The sequence below is a fragment of the Caretta caretta genome, chromosome 12 (assembly GCF_965140235.1).
Source record: "Caretta caretta isolate rCarCar2 chromosome 12, rCarCar1.hap1, whole genome shotgun sequence".
Taxonomy (NCBI): domain Eukaryota; kingdom Metazoa; phylum Chordata; order Testudines; family Cheloniidae; genus Caretta; species Caretta caretta.
The window spans coordinates 11,565,629-11,589,372 of record NC_134217.1 but is presented as its reverse complement, the minus strand read 5'-3'; the positions used below and the strand labels follow the sequence as shown (position 1 = coordinate 11,589,372).

General features: G+C 43.3%; 1 protein-coding gene across 5 annotated transcripts in view; it reads right to left on the bottom strand.

Annotated features, from left to right (window-relative positions):
• SLC12A4 (solute carrier family 12 member 4) overlaps window positions 1-21,668 on the bottom strand; it is a 75,469-nt gene extending 53,801 nt beyond the window's left edge. Inside the window, exon 1 of one of the 5 annotated variants that reach the window (XM_048816505.2) lies at window positions 21,436-21,668. In XM_048816505.2, the coding sequence (XP_048672462.1) occupies window positions 21,436-21,658 (223 nt within the window). In that variant the 5' untranslated portion in view covers window positions 21,659-21,668. Of the gene's footprint in view, window positions 1-5,039; window positions 5,101-13,183; window positions 13,236-13,816; window positions 13,892-21,435 lie in introns of those variants that run through there. The other 4 variants (XM_048816506.2, XM_048816508.2, XM_075118347.1 and 1 more) reach the window with 4 other exon arrangements.
• Between the last annotated feature and the right edge of the window lie 2,076 nt (window positions 21,669-23,744).

The following is a 23,744-nucleotide window of genomic DNA, read 5'->3' as shown; positions in this document are numbered from 1 at the left end:
TTCATTGTTAAATAATTTTTTACTCATCTTCACTAAGTATAGGGATGCAAGTAAAAATACTGGAAATAAATGGTTACATATAAACTAAAATCATAACACGCATTCTAGAACCTAGACTTACTTAACTAGATGCTTCCCCATCTTACAGAATAATGCTCACCGAAAGTCCTTTCAGCATTTTACAGCCAGGCTTGTCTGTGATCTTCTGTTCATGAGACAAGTCGCCCTGTCAGTGGAAGATGCAGGATGTCTGTTGGTACCCTCAGATATATCAGCATAGTCCTTTGTCCAACTGGACACCTGTTGCTGATTGTTTTTGTTTTGTTTTTTTCCCCCTCCGGCCTCCCTCTTTTGTCAGTTTCACAACCTTTTGATAAGCATCAGGCTCAATATGCAAATAAGACCACCACTGTGAAGTTGACAATACACAATGACTAGACAGGGAAATAAGCATCTGTTACCCCCTGCCTGAAAGGAATCAGTCCAAGGCACCGGTGATCTGCCTTACTTAAGAACAGAGTTTGCAGTATATATACATAGCTTCTTAAATATTAGCCTTACATACACATCACAATTATGACAACCAGTGGGCTACTGGCTCTCAGTACAGACCTCACCCTTTGGTGAATTACTATGCAAATATGTGAGCCAGGGGATCCCTGTAAAACTCTATACACTCCCTGTGCTCTCTGCCAATTGGCATCAAGGGGTCCCTGGGTGTCACAAACTCCTATACGAGAGTATCCTATCTGACACAGCCATACCCCCGGTGCAGACACAACTGTGCTCACAACAGAGTACTTCTGTCATCTTAGCTAATGTCATTTGTGGAGGCTGAGTACCTATGCTGGCAGAACTACTCCTGTCAGCTTCTGCAGCATCTTCATTCAGGGCCTCTGCTGGCATAGACATACCAGCAAAGGCTCTGTAGTGTAGACATGTCCAGACACATGCTTCTCAGGCTAAGACAAGCTCAGCAAAGCTTCTAATGTCATAATTACAGGGAGTCCCTTCCAGACTCACCTGATAAGGCAACTTCCTACAGTCTACAATGTGAGATGACTGCATATGTAGATTCCAGGCACAAGATGGGGAACTCATGTCTGCACTAGTGACTGACAGCTGTCAGCTAGGAGCATGTGGCACACTGGTCCTAGCCAGCAGCAATAGCTACCTCTAGTTTCAGTAAGAAGGGACAATTTAGAAGCTAACTTCCACCAATTTTAGTCCTTGTTTTAACCTTCTCCTGCCCAACAATTCTACCTCAAATTTCACATACCCTGTCTTAGTCCAGAGTAGAATTAATTTTAAAAGTTTGGAGTAAACTGAAGAGTTTTGGAGATAATGACATTTTTGCAACACAAGAGGCTCTCTTGTATAAAGTTTTAACAATCTTTGTATTTAGGTCTTGCTGATTGTCAAGGAGACAACTTACTAGACCGTCAGAAATTCAGTGGTAGTCTGTCCATCCATCAAATACAAATTTATCTCTCCAGAAACACAAAACCAAATGCCTTATTTGTGATCATGCTTTGCTTGTGAGTACCCCATTACAAACGTGCACTGTCTGCTGAAAGACACCTTCATAAGACAGACTGCACACCAGGGACCAGCATGCTCTACTGTTCGGAGTTATACTAGTTATACTAGTCCAGAGGCTCTCAAACTGTGGGTCAGGACCCCAAAGTGGGTCGCCACCCCGTTTTAATGGGGTCGCCAGGGCTGGCGTTAGACTTGCCGGGGTCTGAGGCCAAAGCTTGAGCCCCATCGCCCAGGGCCAAAGCCCAAGCCCAATGGCTCCAGCCCTGGGTTGAGGGCTCAGGTTACAGGCCCCCTGCCTGGGGCTGAAGCCCTTGGGCTTTGGCCTTGGCGTCCTTGCCTGGGGCAGCAGGGCTCAGGCTTTGGTTTGGCCCCCCCACCCAGGGTGCCTGGGCTTGGGCGGGCCCAGGCTTCGGTCTCCCCTTGTGTAGTCCTGTAGTAATTTTTGTTGTCAGAGGGGAGTCACAGTGCAATGAAGTTTGAGATCCCTTGTACTAGTCATTAGACACAGAGCTGGAGTGTCTACATATACAAACCTAGACAGGAGTATCACTTAGACTCAAACATATACATGTGTGAAAGCAATTATAAAACCAAATCTTTGTGGTTTCAATATTCTGCCTGCAGAGGTACAAGTACATTGCCTGCAAATTTAAGATTGGAATAGCAAACCCTTGGCAAAAGAGTTAATTTTGGTTGGGTGATCTAATCTCCAGAATTCTGTATTTTCTGATACAAAGTGGAAACTTAGTAGCAAACTCCCAAGTTGCTATTTGTTTTTGAGAAAACTACAAAACTCTCCAAAAACTTTGTTTGAAGTGATAGTGTGTAAATGAATTTTTAAAAATCTATTTTGTCTGGGAAATACAGAAAAAGATACTGGACTCCACCTTATACCCTCCTATACACATTTATAAAAGAGATAGGGATCAAACAAATGCAATCCAGTTAGATATTGTTCAGATGCAAAAATTAAAGCAGTGTTCAGAGTCACAAACAGAGCTCAGCAAGTTAGCTTTAACAGACAGTTATGGTTTCCTCCTACCCATCTCAAAAAAATATTGCTGATCTTTACTTGATTTTTTTCCAAGTTTGGTTTAAAAGTAAAAGGATAAAGGCATAGAACTTATTATCTCCATCTTCTCTGTCCCCCTCCAGTTACCAGAGGATCTTGGTATTTATGATTATTTTAGCCTCAGTCCTGTATCAGGCACTTTGCAGACATGAAGGAAGATACAGACACTCTCCCAAAAATCTTTATCCGCAGACCAGATTCTGCTCCCATACTCACAGGAAGTAGTATGTGCTCAACAAACAGCTTCACTGATTTCAGAGGAGCTACTTGATGAGTACAGTACTGCTTAATACTATTAAGATAGCAGAATCTGACCCTGAATCTTTGCCAGTATGTATGCCAAAAATCTTGGTCTTCATACTGTGGAATATTTTGACACTACAAAACTATTCAAGCCTATTGTTTAAAAATACCAGTGCACCTCAATGTTATGCTAACCTCATGCCTACGTAAAGAAACACAGTAATTCACAGATTCAAAGTGTGATGACCTACTCTATTTGAAGAATATACTTACAATAGTCACACATCGTGGTACTGTAAGGTATAACTGGAATTGGAACTGTCCTTTAACTGTTTGCTGTTGTTTACCAGACTTCTTCTGGTTCCATTACTACAGAGAATAGCATGAGGACTTCTACTGAATAAAGATATTTCCCAAAGCCTTGGTAAAATTCCATGGCAAACTATTCAACTAGCAATTGTTCTATTTTCTTCAGAGATTTCCAAATGTAAACTGAACAACTGAAAATCACATTATATTTATTTTTGAAGTTATTGGCTTTAAACTGCTTTAAAAGGCAAAAGAAATCATAATCCAATTATTTAAATAAGATTCCAAGGTGACTAAACTATAAGAGAATAGAATTTAGAATCTATTAGAAAAACACGGTTGGTTCTCTCTCATCAACAGTGAATAGTGTTTGCATTAAAATGTTTTACATAATGCAAGTTTCTGTCTATAACACATTTACACTATCTCTATAAACAGCTTACATCACAAATCTGATGAGGAATATTGATTTATTTTTGCTTCAACTGTATTTTGATCAATAATTAAATTGTCAGAGGCATTTTTCTTTAAAAATGTAAAAACAGTTACCACGGCTATACAATTAGATTTTTAACCTGTTTATATTTTTTCAGAATTGAAAAATATAAATTGTTACATCTTAAAGCAATCAACCTTTTGGTGATTCATCTCTGTAGGCTCCACAGATCAAAGACTCCTGTTGAAGCATACTAAAGGGAATAAAGGGTTTAATGCTTTATTTTTTAAAATCATTACGTTAAACACATCTCAAATTGTGAACAGCAGGAAATAAAAATGGGACTTTATTTTATAGAATACAACTTTATTTGATATACATACTGAGATAAGTACTGACAGTGAAGTGACTGCAGGGGGGAAAAGAAGCCATTCTGAGTTCAGCAACAGCTCACCATCCTGGACTTCAGAACCCATTTCATTGAAGGAGAAGGTTGAGGGAGGAGCGGTTGTGGAATTGTTGACTGCTACTCCAGGTTTATCCTCTATTTTAAGACATGGTCACCGGGAAAAGCCAAATCTGTCCTGGATTATACCCCATGCACCAAGGGCAGCTGTACAGGGTATAGGATAGGGTAGACTTCGGCCTGGGATCTCTGATCTCTACCTGGGCTGCTTTTAAGCATGCAAAAGGAATCACATTGTACTTTAAACACAGAATTGAATTCCAGAGGTTACAGATACATTTACTCTTGTACATCATTATCACAGATGTGTCTCCATGAACCACAACAGCTTAAAGCCCAGTAGGAAAAACAAGCTATTAACATTTATAGATATTTTAAACAGACAAAATTGTTCACCACATCTTTTAGCCTACAATATAACGTTATCCATCCCAGTGCTGGGTTACCACTATAACCAAGACTTTGTACTTAATGGATGTTACCTGGCAAAAGAAAGGTTGATTAAGAACAGCTCAATTGCACATGACACTGCATATAAAACATGTAAGAATAATTTATGGCCAATAACACAGCTTTTGCATCTGAAAAGGATTTAGTACAAGCAAACCAGAAATTTACAAATGAAATACTGTTTAAAAATGAGCCACTAATATCTTTTGAAATATATAAACTGCAATTTCCAGTTCAATATTCCTTAAGATTTTTTTTTTATGGTTTGTTTAGCATGCAGGTATAACACCAGCCCCATGAAATCACAGAATCCACCTTTCCCAGTATTTTGAAAGACTGTGATAATACCTTCACAGCCATAGCAACAACGAGAACTGCACAACTCAAGTGATTTAGCCATTGAAATGTTTGCGATTAGTGATTCAACAAGTCTCTCTATTTTACTCCTCATAAATAAGCCACACCGATGCCTTCAGAGCACTGCACCCATTCATCGTATTAATATCACATGCTATACTTACCCCTTAGCAGTAATTCTTTGCCATTTTCTGTAATTTGGTTGATCATTCTTCTCTATTCTTCAGATGACATTTAGTCAGCACATGCTTTTTTAGGCAGCCCTGAAGGACCAGAACAACTAAAACAAGTAATACTGTACTTCCAAAGGAACTGTTCACTATTTCCAGGGACACACTGACTGCTGGCTGCTGCACTGCACAGAATTGATTTGGTTCATAAAGCAATATGCTTTCTCACAGGAAGACTAAGCAGACATTGATATATTCCTGAAACTATAATCCTTTCAACAGAGATGAACTATATAAATGTCACTAACATACTGAAAATGCTGTTGCTAAAATTCCAAGCTACTTATAGTCAGAAGACACATTGCCTACCATCTTCCTGTGGCAAAAATGAACTCTGGAGTTCATCGTGACCTTACAAATATTGGAGAAGTCTCTTTTCCTGGGAAATCCTAGTGGAGAACCATTAAAGACAAGACAAAATTCAAGCCTTAAGTGAGAGAAACAGTGCCTATGCATAATTCAAGCTTTAGTCAGTATGCATAAGGAAGAGGTAAGTTTTAAGTACCAGCTCTGTTTCATCACATAAATCCCTCCCCACACTTGAGTCACAGGTTTTCCTCTCCAGCCTTGCACCTTGTAATATGGATGGCCCTGAAGTCATTAGCACTATCAGTTATGCCCCAATGTATTATATTCCCCTATTTTTCGGGGATGGTTCAGCAGTTTATAACATCCAGTGCCTAGAAGCTGAAGGTAGAAATATTTAACAGATAGGGAATGAAGGAAACAAAAATGATTAAAGGTCAGAAAACATGACCTCTGAGGGAAGATTGAAAAAAATTGGGTTTGTTTAGTCTGGAAAAGAGAAGACTGAGAGGGGACATGATAACAGTTTTCAAGTATGTAAAAGGTTGTTACAAGGAGGAGGAAGAAAAATTGTTTTTTTTTTAACCTCTGAGGATAGGACAAGAAGCAATGGGCTTAAATTGCAGCAAAGGAGGTTTAGGTTGGATATTAGGAAAAATTTCCTGTCAGGGTGATTAAGCACTGGAATAAATTGCCTACTGGGGTTGTGGAATCTCCATCACTGGAGATTTTTAAGAGCAGGATACACAAACATCTATCAGAAGTGGTCTAAATCAAGGGAGGGCAAACTATGGCCCACGGGCCAGATCCGGCCCATCAGGGCTTTCAACCTGGCCCACGGGATTGCCAGCCCCATGGCATAGTGGGGCTAAGGCAGACTCCCTGCCTGCCCTGGCCCCGCGCCGCTCCCAGAAGCGGTCAGCACCACATCGCGGCAGCCCCTGAGGGAGGGGGAGGCAGAGAGCTCCATGCGCTGCCCTCATGTGCAGGCACCGTCCCCCGCAGCTCCCAGTTGTCGCGAACGGGGAACCGTGGCCAATGGGAGCTTTGGGGGTGGTACCCACAGGCAAGGGCAGTGCGCAGCAAAGCCGCCTCCCCCACCCCACCCCACCCCCAGGAGCCACTTCCAGACATGCTGGCCACTTCCGGGAGCGGCGCGGGGCCAGGGCAGGCAGGGAACCTGCCTTAGCTCCGCTGTGCGCCACTGCCACCCTGGAGCCGCTCGAGGTAAGCAGTGCCAGGCTGAAGCCCAGATGCAGAACCCCTCCGGCACCCTGCACTCCAATCCCCTGCCCTGAGCCCTTACCCCCCTGCCTTGAGCTCCCTGCCACACCCCTTCTGCACCCCAACCCCCTGCCCTGAGCCCCCTGCCGCACCCTGCACCCTCTCCTGCACCACAACCCCCTGCCCTGAGCCCCCTCCTGCACCCTAACCCCTTGCCCTGAGCCCTTCCTGCATACCATACCCCCTCCCACACCCCACACTTCCTCCTGCACCCCAACCCGCTGCCCAGCCCTACATTCAGGGCCCTGCATACAATTTCTCCACCCATATGTGGCCCTCGGGCCAAAAAGTTTGTCCACCCTGGTCTACATAATTAGTCCTGCCATGAGTGCAGGGGCCTGGACTAGGTAACCTCTTGAGGTCCCTTCCAGTCCTATGATTTCCAGTCAGAAAAATGTATTTTCCATCATAGTAGACTCAGATATTGGAATTTTTTTTAATAAAATTGTTTCAGTCTTTCCCCAAGCTGTCTGTATTTTCCCTTTTATATGACCAAAAGAAAAAAAAAACCCATCAGTAACCTCAGATTCGCAATCCAGTTATATAAATTGGACAATGGAGTAGCTGCTCACTACTATTCCTCCAAAGGGGAAAACATTGTTTTAGCTAATCCTTGTTACATTTTGTGCCAATTAACATCTAGAAGAGATTGTTCACTGTAGCCAGCCAAGCTAACGGGAAACTGCAGGGAGCACTCCATAATTAGCAAAGATGTTCTGAGGGAAGAACACCATATTTCATATGCACTACAGGAAGCAGGTCCAGCTCACCAAGTTCAGATTATAAATTCTTTGGGGCAGGGATCATGTCTTCCTCTGTGTTCTGTGCAGTCTTAAGCACTCAAATAACAGTTCACATTTACGTAGTGGCTCTAATCCTAAACCATTCCACATAAACCACCAGGGAAGCATCCCCACCACAGGATAAATTAATAATAATTTGTTTTGAATAAGATTCATCCAGCCAGGACCATCAAGGGAAGTTTTTTTTTTTTAATTAAGCTACCAGATTGACTGCTAAATATATGAGCCTTACAGAAGACAAGTGGAATGGATACTGCTCCAACTGATGCTCACCCATGATTTATTACTATTAGCTTTCTCTCTCTGCATAAAGTACCTGTTTAAATGCTGAGGTTTCTACCACCAGGCTGGTCATTTTAGGTCCTTGCCAGCTCTTCCATCTTCAGAGGAGCGCCTGGTTCTCAACAAAAAGCTGCAGCCCTTTGGCAATGGATGCTTGTGGCTCGGGTAGCATAACTTTATATTGGGCTTTTTGTCACGGGAGCAGTATTCATCCCAAAGTTCTTTTCAAATTTAAACTTATATACAAGCTATACAGAGATGATTTCACACACCATTTTAAATGAAGGCCACAGCTGGAGTTAAACAGCAGCTATTTAGCACACAGCAATACTAAGTGACAATCTAGGCCAAAAAGTTAATAGACTAGAAGCCGAAGAAGGCATTTGAAAGAAAGAATTACCAGACTGGAATTTGACAGGGCTTGTGGAGTGCCTTATGAAAAACAAAAGGTAGACTGCATATCTTGAGGTCTGGTTTAATAATGATCCACTGATTACCTGGGCAACACCCTGAGTTTCCGTGGAGATGGTCTTTGCATACACTGCCCAAGTTCAAGGCTGTTTAGCTTGGAAGCACAGACAGGCTCTCAGCACAAGGTGGGGCTGTTATAAAAGTGTGTGGCTCCTAGGTATAAAATTTGTTTCTTACTGCAATCAGCAATTTAAAGTATGCAATAGCAAGCCTCAACAAGTCTGCCTTCTCGGAAAGTTACCGTAGCTCAGCAAAATAAACTACTTCAAATGGCATGTAATAATGGCATTTTGTCTTTGAAATGGAGATGAAAGGCAAAATTACAATGGTCTGACTCCCCTAAAGATATATTTTTTCGGACAACATCTGATGCCCTAAGTAACTTCTCATACACAGGAGTAACTTCTCAGACACTGCTTAATAAAAAATGAATAAGAAAAAGCACTGGGCTGTAAGTAGGGATCTCAAAAAGATGGAGAGTGGCAGCTGGTTTGTAGGGGGAAAGTGTGACCTCTTTCATCTGTGATAAAAGAGAAGCTAAAGTCATCAGTAGAACGAATATACTGTATTATTTAAACACATATCTGCTTCATCTATTTATCAGAGGTATTTACATGGCCCCCACTGCTATTGAATCTCTCCCAGTCAACTTCAGTCCTAGTTTTCAAAGCAATTAATGGATGGAGCCCCAGTTATACTGAAGACCAAATTTTGATCTGTGAACCAACACAACAGCTGCACTCCTCTGGGACAATGCACATCACCAGGACAAAGTATGTGAGATCTGGGAACAAAGCATTCTCGATGGAGGGGACCCAACTATAGAACAAATTTCTAGAGGAGATCAGGCAAATCCAGAGTGTTTAGGAAACACTGCAAAACTATCATCTTCAAAAAATCCTTTCTGCCATAAGAATGGGCACTCAGCACTGACCCAATAAACCCACACCAAAAGAAAAAAAGGAATAAGACCCAAAATACAAACTCTAAGCCTTCCCCCACCCCCAGCCGAGATTTCTTCCCCCCCTTAAAATAACAGAAGTGATGGAGACGCCGTAAAATCCACTTCACTATGACTACTGAATTTACATTGAAGCTGCTCTGATACTATGGTGATGGGCAGCAGTATGAAACCATAAGACTGAGACATCTGGATTCTATCTTTTTCTAACGGATTTATCTTCAATACCTCTTAAGTGTTAGAAAAGCTCTATTATCCCCATTTCAGAGATGAGGCACTGAAATCCAAGGGCCCTGTCTTCACTGGTAAAAAAGTTATATTTTAAACACATGTTGATAAGCTGTGTTAACATCTGAGGCCACGTCAACAACACAAAGTTCTGTCAATGCGAGTTACGTCTGTGTTCAGCTGCTGACCTTTGTATATCACTTCGGCATGTGCATACTTGGGTGCTTGCACCGACACTGCACTTACTCACCATGAGTGCTTGCATCGAGGTAAAATGCAATGCATCAGGGGAAGGTATCCCTGTGTGAACCACACTGCCATCTGGCTCAATGCCTTGTGGGACATTTTTGCAGTGCTTTGTGAGATACCAGTGGTTCGCCCAGGGATTTCTGAGAGCTATGATCAAGTTCCCACCACTCCACTTTCTCCATCCCATAATGCTTTCCACATCCCATAATTTCCGCACCTTTTTAAAATTCCACACACTGCTTTTTGGTCTCCACCATCTCTTTTGGTGGTAGCACGGACCTTGCATAGCGCAGCACAACTGTGGTAGAGCAAGGACTCTGGAGTCTGAAATTAGTGCCCTAATCACCAGACCATCCTTCTTGTCATGTCCATCTTAGTACAGTGATCACTGGTAAAAATTCAGCATTTGTCAAATAGCTACAACACTATTTCTCCTCATTCCTATAATAGTACATAATAGTATATTAGTGTGACAATGGTGACAAATGCTCAGCACTGGTTTAGACATCATGCAGTAATGAGCCTTGAGGTGCGTGTACAACTTAGCATGGTTATCAATCAAAGCAACTTTGGAACAAGCTGGAGACAAATGCAACTGTAGCAATAGCTTTTAAGTCAAGCAAAGACCTCAGAATCCTGCAAGTGGTACCAAAAAGAAAATCCTTTCCCATACATCCATGCAAAAACTAATAATTTAGCCTTTCGCTCTTAAGGCTGCTACCACTTAATTTTCCACTCTGCCGGCCAAGCAAATATATGCCTGTGGGCATACAGAGCAGAACAATGATTAAAAGATCATCCGAAACTCATCATGACATTTTGTAGTGCCAAATATTTCCATGGAAATGGATTCCTCACACTGTTCTAGGCAGCTGTCCTTCAAGGAAGGCATATACTGACAAACAGGGGTGCAGGGAAAAGGTTGGTTGGCACTTCCAAGCCCCACACTGGTCATGATTACAAAAGTTAAACCACTACCACACAGCAGGGGCCAGAATCCACTGAATTAGGTGGCAGTTACTAAAAAAAACCCCTACAAATATAGATCAGTATACAAAAAATATAAAGACAAACTTCCAGAAAGGAGATCAAGGTAGATAACTTGAAGTCCACAAGAGAACAGATTATCATTCTGCCGCTTACAGAATTATATTGATAAGCAGTAGGTGTAACAGTCTCCTGCAACATCCTGAATGAACTTAATTCAATAAAGTTAAACCTTATTGAATCAGGGGGTCCGTTGTATTAAAACTGTACGTGTTATTGTGGAATTATAAGTCCCTTCTCTAGGAGGAGGGGGATGCTAATATAGTTCCTCTGTTATCAGTGTGCGCGCACGAACACACACACACACACACCCTCCAGAGAGCAAGACAGTTCAAACTGGATTCTCCAGTGACCAAGAGCCTAAAAGGATTTTTGGATAAATAGCCTGGTTTTAAATTGGCTCAGTTCCTTCTTCCTGACCTAGCAATGGACATTATCCCTGGTCCACGGAGCGCCCCAATCCTTAGAGTAGGGTTGGAAAGCCTGGGTCTACGGAGGCCCCATAGACTGGGTGCTAGTTCTGAGCTGAAGCTGTGATGAACTTTTGACTACAAAGGAAACCCTGTAGCTAGGGTGCTGAAGGATTGCTCCTTCCAGAGCCTATGCTGAGATGGTGTCTAGTAAACTGATTAACATGCATGTAGCTTTGTAGTGCTTTTATCTTAAGAATAAAAGAGGTTTGCACAGAAAGAACTGTGTGCTAACTTATAACTGGAGCACTTACACCTGTTAACCATCTCTGAAAAGAAAGTAAGCAGCCTGTCTCTGCAGGGAATAACACAGTAAAGGCAGGGAACTGTGCAGCCAGGAAGTAGCTCAGTCAGAAGGGAGTAAGACGAGGTCTCCACCCAAGAAAGCCAACAGCTGGGGAGCTGAAATCGAGTGGCCTTGCTGAACCAATGAGGGGAAATACAGGTGCAGTTGCCCTGAACTGTGACAGTAGTATCCACAAACTCCACTAACATGTACCAAACCTGCTAAAGAACAAAGTCTGCGAACAGACTGGGAGCAGAAATACTTAAAGTAATACATATTCACTCTGTAGGATCTACAGAATCATCATTTCATGCATGGAGGAGGAGAAATGCATTATATAACAACATTTTTCCCCCAAGGTACACCTACCATTAGCAACAACATTGCAGCAAAGAGCTAGGGCTATGTCTACACTACAGCTTTTATCGGCATAAATTATGTTGCTCAGGGGGGTGAATGACATCATCAGTCCAGTTTAGACAGTGCTATGTGGATGGGAGAGCTTCTCCCACCAACATAGCTTCTGCCGCTCACGGGGGCTGGAGTGGAGAGAGCTCTCTTAGAGCGGCTATATCAGACAGTTTACAGCAGTGCAGCTGCGCCGCTGTAAACTCTCTAGTGTATCCGTGCTCTAGATGCTGTAGACTTCTCTTTTGGTAATTGGCTTGAAAGGAGCCAAAACCACAGTCCATCTGAGCGACTACCGCAAAGTGCAAAGTTTGGTACGTGGATGTTAAAGAGCAGCCCATCTCTAAGAAACTGAAGCTTTTGTTGTTCCTGCTGTTGGTCTTTTGTGATTTTGTTCCATAACAACTGGGATTAATTGTGAGGCAGAAAGATTAGCACACGTATAAAAGATTCTGAAGTATGCAAGATAAAAACTATACCAAAAAAAAATCTTATGCCCAATTTAACATATTTTACATACATTTATAAAGTATAGTCTGATAGATTCATGTAAATGGGCTAGTGACTGGAAGCAGTTTCACACACCTGGCAAGAGATTCCCTTACTTATGATATTCTGTAGAACAAACCCCTCCCCATAGCATGATGCCTTTGTAGTGTTGCTGCTATTTTGCATACAAAAATCACTTGCGGACTCCTCTATACAGCCAATAAAGCATTTGTAGAATAAGCAAATATGGCTGTTTGGACTACTATGAAGATTCCTTATTCTCTTCAACAGGGTCGTTGAATCTAGTCCTCAACAGTTACCAGTAGTGCTTAAATTATAATGAAAAAATTTATTAACCAGAAAACATACAGAAATAAGATTATGATAGGCAATTTACAGGTGATGTTGTAACAGTCATGGGAATATCTTTAAAAAGTTTCCCCAATTTTTTTTTATACTGAGGACAAGTCCATACTCTTAAGGAGTTAGGGATGTAGAATTTAGAAATTATAAATTAAGACATCAATTGAGAGGATTTTTTTTTGCTTCCTACAGTTAATCTGATAGCTAAAGAAAAGCCACATACACCAAGACCTCTACACTGTAAATATTTGCAAAGGCAAGTTATTTCATAGAGAAAACTTGACACTGCAATCTAGAAGGTTAAAATACATTCTTGTCTGAAACTGAGCCATAGTGTTTTAATTGAACATTAGAAAACTACTACACATTAAAAAGAGGACGGAGAAAAGACATTCACAAATTAATTAAGTTACAAGACTTAGAATACTCACATACAGCATTCTGTCTTGCTACCTGCTTCAAAAGCATTAGTTCTGGAAGAATTTACTTGACTGCATATACCATAAGCAGACCTAAAGAAGAGCTCTGTATAGCTCAAAAGCTTGTCACTGTCACCCTCAGAAGTTGGTCCGATAAAGGATATTACCTCACCCATCCTGTCTCTCTTAATATGCCATAAACACTCAAATAATGTCTACCACAGCTGGCAGAACTAATTGTACACAGTTCTCTACATACATGGCAAAATACATGTTTCCTGAGGAATAACAAGAGGGGAAAACTATAATACAACAATAGCATTGATACCTTTCACTAGTCTGTCATAAGGAAGACAGAGAACAAACAAATTGTATCCATCACTATTCATGTTCAGCTCACTATTAAAGAGGAACAATTAAGAAATAAAGATGTTGCCAGCCAAATCAAACAGAAATACAAAAAAAAAAAAAAACCCCATTGATCAAATAAGTCTGTTGCACTAACAGAAACAGTGGTATTTGCTTTACTGCATTACAAAAAAAAATCTGCTTATTAAATTTGGGAAAGCTATCTTGAATGACTTTGTCAAGATAAATTTAAGTTTTTAGCTTGTTCCTGGAGTTTTATATTTAAAAAGAACTTACCACAAAGTGTCTTTATCTCTCTGTGACACTGAGTGTCCCCCATTCCGTTACACACACTAAAGAAGAAAATAATGAGCAGTAGGGTTTTTTTTTAAACTTGAGTGAATGGTGTTTATGCCTGGCTGCATTTGCTGGCCAATAGGGCTGCAAAGTGTCTTAATCTCCACTTAGCATGGGGCTTCATGTGAAAGCCAAGTTTTAAAAGATCAATAAAACCATAATCATGAAACGTAGTTGTTGGAGTGGGGAAAAGGAGAAAGGATGCTACTGTTTACTTTTAATGAAGCCAAACACTGGCAAGCTGGGGGAGAGAGGGAAGACAGAATAAAGTTTTATATGAAGCAGAGATTAAGTGGGAAAAGACAAGTTGGGGATACCAGTAGCTGAGTTAGGATCCCTGAACAAGTATTCTGTTTGATGTAAATTTCCCACTGCTTCAGCATTTAAAGAACCTCTCTGAATCTGACCTCTCTTGTTTGAAACATTCATTAGTCAGCAAATCACTGACAGTCGTCATTTGTGGATAAAAATCAACTAGAAAATCCATTTCTCTACATATCCTTGCTAAGCTTTCTAATCACAGTTATAAACATTGAGCAGTGAAGTTTTTGTTTTACACTGCACACACCCCGACAGACATATGAGAGGGTTGTTTTTAACTAATGTTGACGCATCAGAACAATCTTTCCTAGATACTTCCAAATTACTTAAATTCCAGAGAATCCAGAAAAAGGCACAGGTTCTTCTAAATTTAGCTAAGGATTCTGCTGGCAGCCGGCAAAGGGAGTCCTTCAGTGTACAGTGTACAGCTGCAGCTGCCTCAGCTACTGCGCCACAGAAATCAGAAGCCATATGTGAGAGGCGTATAAAACAGGCTAAACAGGGCATGGTTTTTTAAAGTAAGCAGCTATATAGAGAGAGTAAGCATGACAAAGTGCAAACTACTGAAAAGCTTCAGAAACCTGACAAGTCTTCTGGGGCAACCCTACATGGGGTTCCCATGAGAATCTCAGGGCAGTATCTTTGCGTTCAGAAAAAAGAAAAGGAGTACTTGTGGCACCTTAGAGACTAACCAATTTATTTGAGATTGTCTGAACCAGAAGAAGAACGAATACGCCTTCTCCTCCAATATATTCAGTTGTGTTCAATTTTTGGGTAAGTCCTGAAGCCCTTCTCCAGTCTTTCCATTTTCCACATATCACAATCCTATCTTTATCAGCATAAGTCTGCAGACCTATGCACCTGAATGTTGCATCCTGAGTTTGGTACCAATGCTATAGTAACTGCCATCTGCCCATAAGCCAGACCATACACTTGACTTCATAAAGAGCAGAGAGATTTTTAGTTCAACCGCATACAATCTAGTCTCAGACTCTCAGTTTCCATTACAAGTTATTTTATATCCTGGATGGATGTTTACACGGTGGTTCTACAGTATTTATCACTCTGGCACCTAAACACAGTGTGGCTCTGCATCACATTCATATTGTATTTGTAGCTGGAGGAGGTGAGCCAGATCAAAGCATCAGGTTGGAAATATCTCAACTTCCTTGATCCAAGGGTTTACATAATAAACATTTCGTAGAACTCACATTATATTTGTCATCTGAGACTTTTAAAGCACCTTACATGGCATCATTATCCCCACTTAACAAATGGAGACACCAAGAAAGTGAGTTGAAGTGATTTCCTTGGCAGAGTTATTCAGCCCTTTATCTCTGAAAAGTAGGTAAATTTAGACAAAGGCCCAGTAGCATTTATCACTGGACAGTGGTAAAGAAATCACATAGGAGTCAGCTCCACCATTACTAGAAGTAACACTGTGCTCCACATTCCAAAGTTATTTCACTCTGCTTCCCTGTAGAGCTGCTTCCTAGAATCTTCCCCAACGCCCTCCTGTTTGGCTTCATTCTATATTTTTCGAGTAACATGAAGAATGACAAGAGTAAGTGTGTAAAAATAGGGTTGCCTCTTCATTTAGCCAAAAACCACATTTGTGTGGCGACTGGACTCTGTTTATCCATATGGCTGCTACTCTCAGCCCCTAAAATACCTGAATTTCAGTCATGCTCTTTTATGTATGTATATAAGAAAGACTCTGTGGGTACACACTAGTTAAGATGTCTAATTTTATTACAAAGGCCAATTTTTCCCCTGTCTCCAGACTTTGCCAAAGGGTCAAGTCTTTGGAATCTTCTGGAATGAAAAAAATGCTACATACACTATAAGAATTTCATACACATTTTACATGAGCTGCGTTCCAAGTTTTAAGAGCTGTTACTTCAATAATTTAACCTATATTTAAAAGCAAATATTGTCATCAGATATTTTAAAAATACCTGTTTGGGGGAAAGATAAAAGTGAAAATATATGGTCTTGGTATCATCATTTCACCCTCCCGTTCCCCCAACCATTAAAAAAAAAAAGAACAGCTTGCAACAAAGTTCTTTGTATTGTATCAGGCCACCATAACCTATTACTACAAAAAAACCAACCAGCCCACACATCAATACAACATGTAAGATTACTACTAGCCTGCCATCTCTGGAGGAGAGGGCTCCAGGCTGGTTACAGGACTGTTTCATTGAGTTCCATGGATTCAACAAAAGCTGTAATACAACTGGCAAATAAGCATGAAAGTGCATTGGCAAAACCAGAGTTGGTCACTGACCAAACTAGGTCAGCGACACAAAGCTTATTAGTCTTGATTCCACACACATCACTGAAACATAAACAGCTTCCTACAGAACACATATCTGAAGTTGTCAGACTTGTGTTGGCAGAAGTCAAGCACGTCACAGAGGTGAACAGCTCAGCCTTCTGAGGACTGGGAAGAGTAATAATCTTTATGAAAGATCAGCTTTAAAATAGAAGTTTTATCATCTTTCAAACCATTTCTTTGCCCCTTTTTAAATGAGCCCCCTACCAAGCCACCAGCTTTATCTCAAATGTTGAAAGGATACCAAGTGTGCATTCTTACTCTTGCTGACACACAAAGCAGGGCTCACACATTTACATCCCTCCTCCAAATGAAGGAAGGTGTCATGGTTAGTCACAAACAGTGAGAGGGATTTATTTTATTTACAAGTGAGCATTTAACCAATTGTTAGGATTAAATAATCACGTGTTAAATATTTTTGTTAAAATGCATTACTTGTGTTGCACTTTGTTTATTTGCTTATAACTAGTGTTGCCAAGAAATTGTAATGTTGAAATGCTATACCACCATAAGATGGCAACACATCCCATAAAAAACAAAATAAAACATTCAAAAGCAAAAAAACCCCATGAAGCAAACAGACAGGGACTGAGGGAGGGAAGGTATCAAATTAAGTTCTTCCAGACTCACAAAGTCTCACAGCTGTATTATAGCATGAGACAGGTGTTCAAGGAATATTCTGAAAGCCAAAGCCAGTGTTTTTTCTCCGTTATTTCAATATTACTACAGTTGAGAGTCAGCATTACCCTGATAACATCATACCATAACTTGCATTTTAGGCCATCCACGTGATCAGTCAAACTGAGCTACCTGGAGCAGCATTTAAATATGGCTCTTACAAGCAAGCTGCCAAAGTTCACAAAAATAACTGTACTTAGTTTTCACCACTCTAGCCCTGGTGGCAGGGATCATTCCACTGGGCCACATGGAGGAAATGGACAACATGCCAGCACACTTATTGCCAGACAACCCCTCCACATATTCATGGATTGCCCATATAACAACATACACACTTTGGGGACAATCACCAACTAAAATTGTAAAGTGACGCATTCCAGTTACACAAAAGTATAACATCCTATCTGGCGCCACGGCTCCCACCAACTGTTAGCATCCTACTCACAATCCATACTCACAACTGCCACGGAACACCCTGGAACATTCCTTGCGGGCCCAATTCTCCCCTCAGTTCCAATCAGCTCCCTTTCACAGGTTTCCTGCTGGAACTGCCAGCCTTTCACGGGAGCTTCCCTCACTCAGCATGTGCCTTGTTACTTGGCACTCCCCATCCACTGGATGCTCCCCTACACCTCTACATTAAGCTGGAGGGAGGCACTTGGAAGCAGAGAAGAGACAAAGGGAGTTGTTGTCTCTTCTGCGCAACCACAAAAGGATGGAACCCAGCAGGAGCAAAAAGGGCTAGGTGACTTCTCCCCAGACCTGGAGTTTCCCTTTGCTGGGCCCAGAAAACAGTAGTAGTAAGTGGGTCTTTACTTCCCAGGCCCTAACTACAAGGTTGGAGATCACTGGGAGATGGGAAGTGAAGCCTTTCCCCCTTCCTCAAGCCTCCAAGCTGTGGGTCCGGAGGAAAGGCGCTAGCATGTCAGTAGAGGTAGCAAGGCCATTCATCATCTTTATGCCCTGCTGATGTGACCCAGCCCATATAAATACTATAAGGGGGATACAGAAATGGAAAACGTTACAGCTAAAAACAAAACAAAAAAATATTGCTGAAGCACAACACATATTAACACAGAACCTTCGCCAGACATTTGTCAGCTTCAGAGTATATGTAAGTCAGCTGTAGCCCTTTTGGCACATTTTTGTGTAGCAGTCTAAAAAGCAACACACCCAGGGCCACAATGCATCAGCCTGCCAGTATGCAAGACAGACAGCTGGGTTTTTTTTCAAATGGGAAATGAAGTTGCCTTCAGGACGTCAGCAGTGGCTAAGTGCAGCAAGATGGACACAGCCAAAAGCCTGGGCTCTCTTCCCTTCACTACCCAAATGGAGCAGTAACTCCTAGTAGTCCTAGAGGTTATTCCTACTCAGCCCCAACAGGACGCAGGAAGTGATCAATTGCTCCATCCTGTGGAGAAGGTACAAGCAAGGCTCCACTACCCCATAGACTAACTCATGCTAAAACTACAAACTGCCTGGTCTTCACTTGGATTTTACCTCATGTCAGTTACCACACATTAATATGAGGTAAGAACACACTTTTTTGCCCAGTGAAGACAAGGCCTAAAGGACTAATACATTTTATGGGTTAATTCCTTAAATATATTTTTGCGGGAGAAGGATAATCCCTAAAAAGCACATAGGGCCTTTAGGAGTGAAGGTTTTCAGGATTAAGAACTAGTCCAGACGACACCGACCCACCTGTCTAGCAAGCTGTTCAACAAGAGAAACAAGTTTTTGAATGGAGATCCCCCTGCTATACTTGTGAAAGAATTTTTACTTCTGAAGGCATTTTACAATGGCACACTAATTAAGCATCTCAGAAGTGTGCACAGATATTACAACACACCCTGGTCTGGCACACTGGAATGCAAAGGTCACTTGCATCTGGAGCCTCACTGTTTTGATCACTTATAGAGCTAGATTATTATTTGTTTTGCCTGTCTAAAATTCCATTGTTGCTTGCAGGGTTGTTGTAGCCACTTTGGTCATGCACCTTGGATCTTTTAAATTCCATTTCCTTTTAAAAGTCACAGTGAAACATCCACAAAGGCTAAACAGTGACATCAGCAACCAGTTATCAGTAGCCTAATTAAAATTCTATTTCCCCACCATCAGCCCCCAGGGTAGGCCCCTCCTCCTTAAGAGATCGCCTTCTTTAACTAAATTAACTGTTAATGAGATGCAGTTATGCCTAACAGAAGCAGCTGTAAAAGTAGCCCAGAGACAATGCACAGAGTATTTGCTACATTATTTAAGCACTGATTTTACATTAAAAAATAGCTGTCAGACCAAAGGAATGAGAGTACATAACCACAATAGGAAAAGCTAACAGTAACATGAGATTAGATTATTTAGCTATAGTTTCTATTGTGAGTTTATTTAGTTGAGAGCACTTAAATAGTTACTCATGTCAGCTTTTAACACTCCCATCACAAATCATGAAAAATCCTTCCATGTGCAGGATTAGGCCATAAAATAAATTCTACAATCTCCCTCATTGAGAAACTTAATTTTCAAAACAAAAAGTAACAACAAGTGACTGAGAGCAAAAGTTGTTTTGAGGGGGAAGGAATGGGGCCAGGAGCAGAAGGACGGGTTAGCTTTTTAATTGCAGGGCCATAGAGTCTTTTTGCGTCAGAGAAAAACCACTGTAACTAAAATTATTTCTTCTCTCTCGCTGAATGTCAGTGCAACACAGACAGGCTAGCCATAACTACTATTTCATGGTAAGCCACAGCATATTATTTAATTTTAAAAACCACTTCTAGATAATAGCCCATTACACAATTACATCAGGTCATGTCTAAGAAAACAGAACAAAAATAACTTTCATCACCAGTCATTTTAAAAACAAAAATGTGACATCTGAATTGATCTTCACATTCTGTACTAACATTGCATTGACTCCATGCATCTGAAGAAGTGGGTTTTTTACCCACGAAAGCTTATGTCCAAATAAATCTGCTAGTCTTTAAGGTGCCACCAAACTCCTCCTAGTTTTTTTTATTGCATCCTTAGGCTACATACAAAAGGCTAGAATGTTTAGTCACTGTTCCTAGGCAAGATTTTTCACCCAGTAAATCTTTACAATGTCGTATAACATCACAAGCCTCACTATTACAGACAGATTTGCCAACAGTGGTAAGGAAAGATTTGAAAATCCAGATTCAAATATTCCATCCACGTAGCTTTTTAGTTAGCAACAATAAATAAGCATGTACAAGTCTGTGAACCATTTCCATTACTGTATGACTCTTTTACTGTTGTCTTAGCTTCCTTAAAATATTTTGCGTTACTATAGTGGCCAAAAGGCCCAATGCCTAATCAGGGTCCTATTATACTAGGCACAGCAGGAAGACTGAAAGAGAGCAGACAATGATCCTGCCCACACTCAAGCAATGAGTAACTTTACTCACAGGAAGAAAAGGAGGACTTGTGGCACCTTAGAGACTAACAAATTTATTTGAGCATAAGCTTTCGTGAGCTACAGCTCACTTCATCGGATGCATGTAGTGGAAAATACAGTGGGGAGTTTTTATATATGCACAGAACATGAAACAATGGGTGTTACCATACAAACTGTAACAGGAGCAGTCCCATTCACTTCTCTTTTAAAGTAAGGAAACGAGATTTTAAAGAGCTGCTAACAGGCCACCCGCTGGCTAGTGGAGATGAGTCGTGAGGGGTTGGGGTTTTTAACTGTTTCTCTCTCTCAATACCAGGACAGGAGAATTGGAGCGTCCAGCGTCAGCTGATGTAACTAGACATGGGCCCAGGCCAGCAGCTAGGCTTTGCAGGCGCACAGCCTCTCCTCTAAGGCGACACCACCCTCTGTCTGCCGGGGACAGGAATCGCCTGTCCCCGGGACACGGTGCTCATCCTGACAACAGTCCCCTCCATTCATATTGGCACTGGCAGGGGGGGAGCTCTGGACCTCTATCCAGATACAGCGCAGGGGAGTGGGATAGCTCAGTGGTTTGAGCAGTGGCCTGCTAAACCCAGGGTTGTGAGTTCAATCCTGGAGGGGGCCATTTAGGGGTCTGGGGCAAAAACTGGGGATTGGCCCCGCTTTGAGCAGGGGGTGGGACTAGATGACCTCCTGAGGTCCCTTCCAACCCTGATATTCTATGAGACGCCCCAGCCCGCGCCCCGTCCCTTGCTGCACCGGGAGGAGCGAGGCCGGCCGGGGAAGTTGGGGGAACTTTGCCCCACTCACCCTCGGAGCTGGCGGTGTCGTAGGGGTCGGCGGGGCCCCGCGCCCCGCCCGGCTCGCTGTAGTCCACCCAGCTCAGCCCTTCCAGGCTGTCGTAGTCCCCGCGCGCCTGGTCCGCCACTGGCACCACGGTGAAGTGCGGCATCTCGCCGGGGCCCCGCTCGCAGCTCCGGCGCCGCGGGTCGCTGCCAGCCGGGCGGGACGCGCTCCCCAGCCAGCGGCGCATTCCAGCCCCGTGCGGTCACTTCCTCTCGGCAGCCCGAGCCCGAGCCCGCCACCCCACCCAGCCCAGCCCCGCCGGCCGCCGCTTGAGGGGTCGCCAATCTGCATTGGGGAGCTCCACTCTGCGACTGCGAGGGGGCGGGGATTGGGGGGGCTCCATGCTGGGAGGGGGGACTCCACTGTGTGAGGGGGAGGAGGGGATTGGGGGGGCTCCATGCTGGGAGGGGGGACTCCACTGTGTGAGGGGGAGGAGGGGATTGGGGGGGGCTCCTTGCTGTGAGGGGGGACTCCACTGTGTGAGGGGGAGGAGGGGATTGGGGGGGCTCCTTGCTGTGAGGGGGGACTCCACTGTGTGAGGGGGAGAAGGGGATTGGGGGGGCTCCTTGCTGTGAGGGGGGACTCCACTGTGTGAGGGGGAGGAGGGGATTGGGGGGGGCTCCTTGCTGTGAGGGGGGACTCCACTGTGTGAGGGGGAGGAGGGGATTTGGGGGGGGCTCCATGCTGGGAGGGGGGACTCCACTGTGTGAGGGGGAGGAGGGGATTTGGGGGGCTCCACGCTGTGACTGGGAAGGGGAGGGGATTTGGGGGCTCCATACTGTGAGGGGTAGCAGGGATTTGGGGAGATTCCACTCTGCGAGGTGGGTGGAAGAGGAGGAGGAGTGAACTTTGGGACAGGACTCAACCCAGTAATAGAGGGAAGCGAAAGGGGAATTGGGAGGGGGGCCCTCCACTCAGTAATAGGGGGTGGAGGATTTGGGGGGGGACTCCATTCTGCAAGAGGGCTGTGGGAGGAATTGCACTAAGCAGAGAGAGATTGAGAGCAATAGGGAGAGGGGAAGGGACTTGAGGGACCCCACTCAGCCATGCTAGGTTGGGAGTGGGGATGCCATTCAGCAATGCTAAAGTGGGAGGAGAGTGGAAAGAAAAGGGTCTAAAGGGAGACAAGCAGGATTTTGGCAGGAGAAGGGAAGGGGCTGTAAAAGGGGTCAGGGCAGAGGTGGGGAGACAAGGAGAAGTCAAAGCCATAGGGCAGTAAGCGAAGTGACTCAACTATGGCAGGACTGATGAAGATGGGCCTTTTCCCTTCTCCATCCCCTTTTCAGGAGAGAGGCAAAGGGGCCCATTACCCCAGCAAAGCACAACAAAGCCAGATAAACCACTTAAAGCAGGGGAACACTTAGAAGCAATGTCTTCCCCTCTGCTCTGCCAGAGCACCCCCTTCACCCCAATGCCCACTGACAGGGTCAAAGAGCACCTGTTCACCGCCTTGCTATATTGCATTACAGACTCTCTGTTTCCTGCAGGAAAGACATCTAGGGGTATGGTTATAGCCAGGGGAAGCCTCGGCCTGGCAGTCCAATGGGGAGAAGGGGCACCCCTACAGCAGGCCCAGGCACCTCAGAAACTTAACATTTTTCCTTTTCCTGCAGCTAGACCTGAGACAGTCAAAGAGAGGGAAAGGAATTAGTCTTCTCTGCTAAATAGAGGCTCCTGGGACAGACAGGACAAGAATAACCCTTCTATTGGGCTGATTTTTCAGATCAGTAGAGTAATTGCCCTAGAACCTAAGGGGGGTGGTTTGGGGAAAGCAGGAGACAAGCAAGCTAAGCCGGTTTGCTTGCAAGTCTCACAGCTTCCCTGTCTAAATAGGGAACAGAACTCCTCTTGCTGTGGAGAACAGACTCTACTTCTGTTGTGTCCCCCTGGAGCTCTGCTGTAGGGCCAAACCAGTGATAAAACCATGCCTGCGGCCCAACCCTCCCCAAATGGAACCTATCAGCAGGAGGCAAAAGCTAAACAGACCCAGCTGAGCTCCAGGGAGGCAGAGAGTGCTACAGCCAGTGGGAGTATCATTGGTCCTTCTCCCCAGGACTTTAACTGGGGGGAGAAAGGGGGTCCTTAATTTGCGAGGGTTATTGGCAATAGCTGGGGAGGATGTTGCTGGACAGCCATGGAGCTGCTCAGTATTCTTTCCTCCAAATTCTGTATCAGGAACACTTTTAGTGCTGAACTGGTAAATATGGCTGAATCTGAACAGTGCAGCAGTAATTGCCTACATTCAAATGTTCAAAAATTATGAGTCAGGCCAC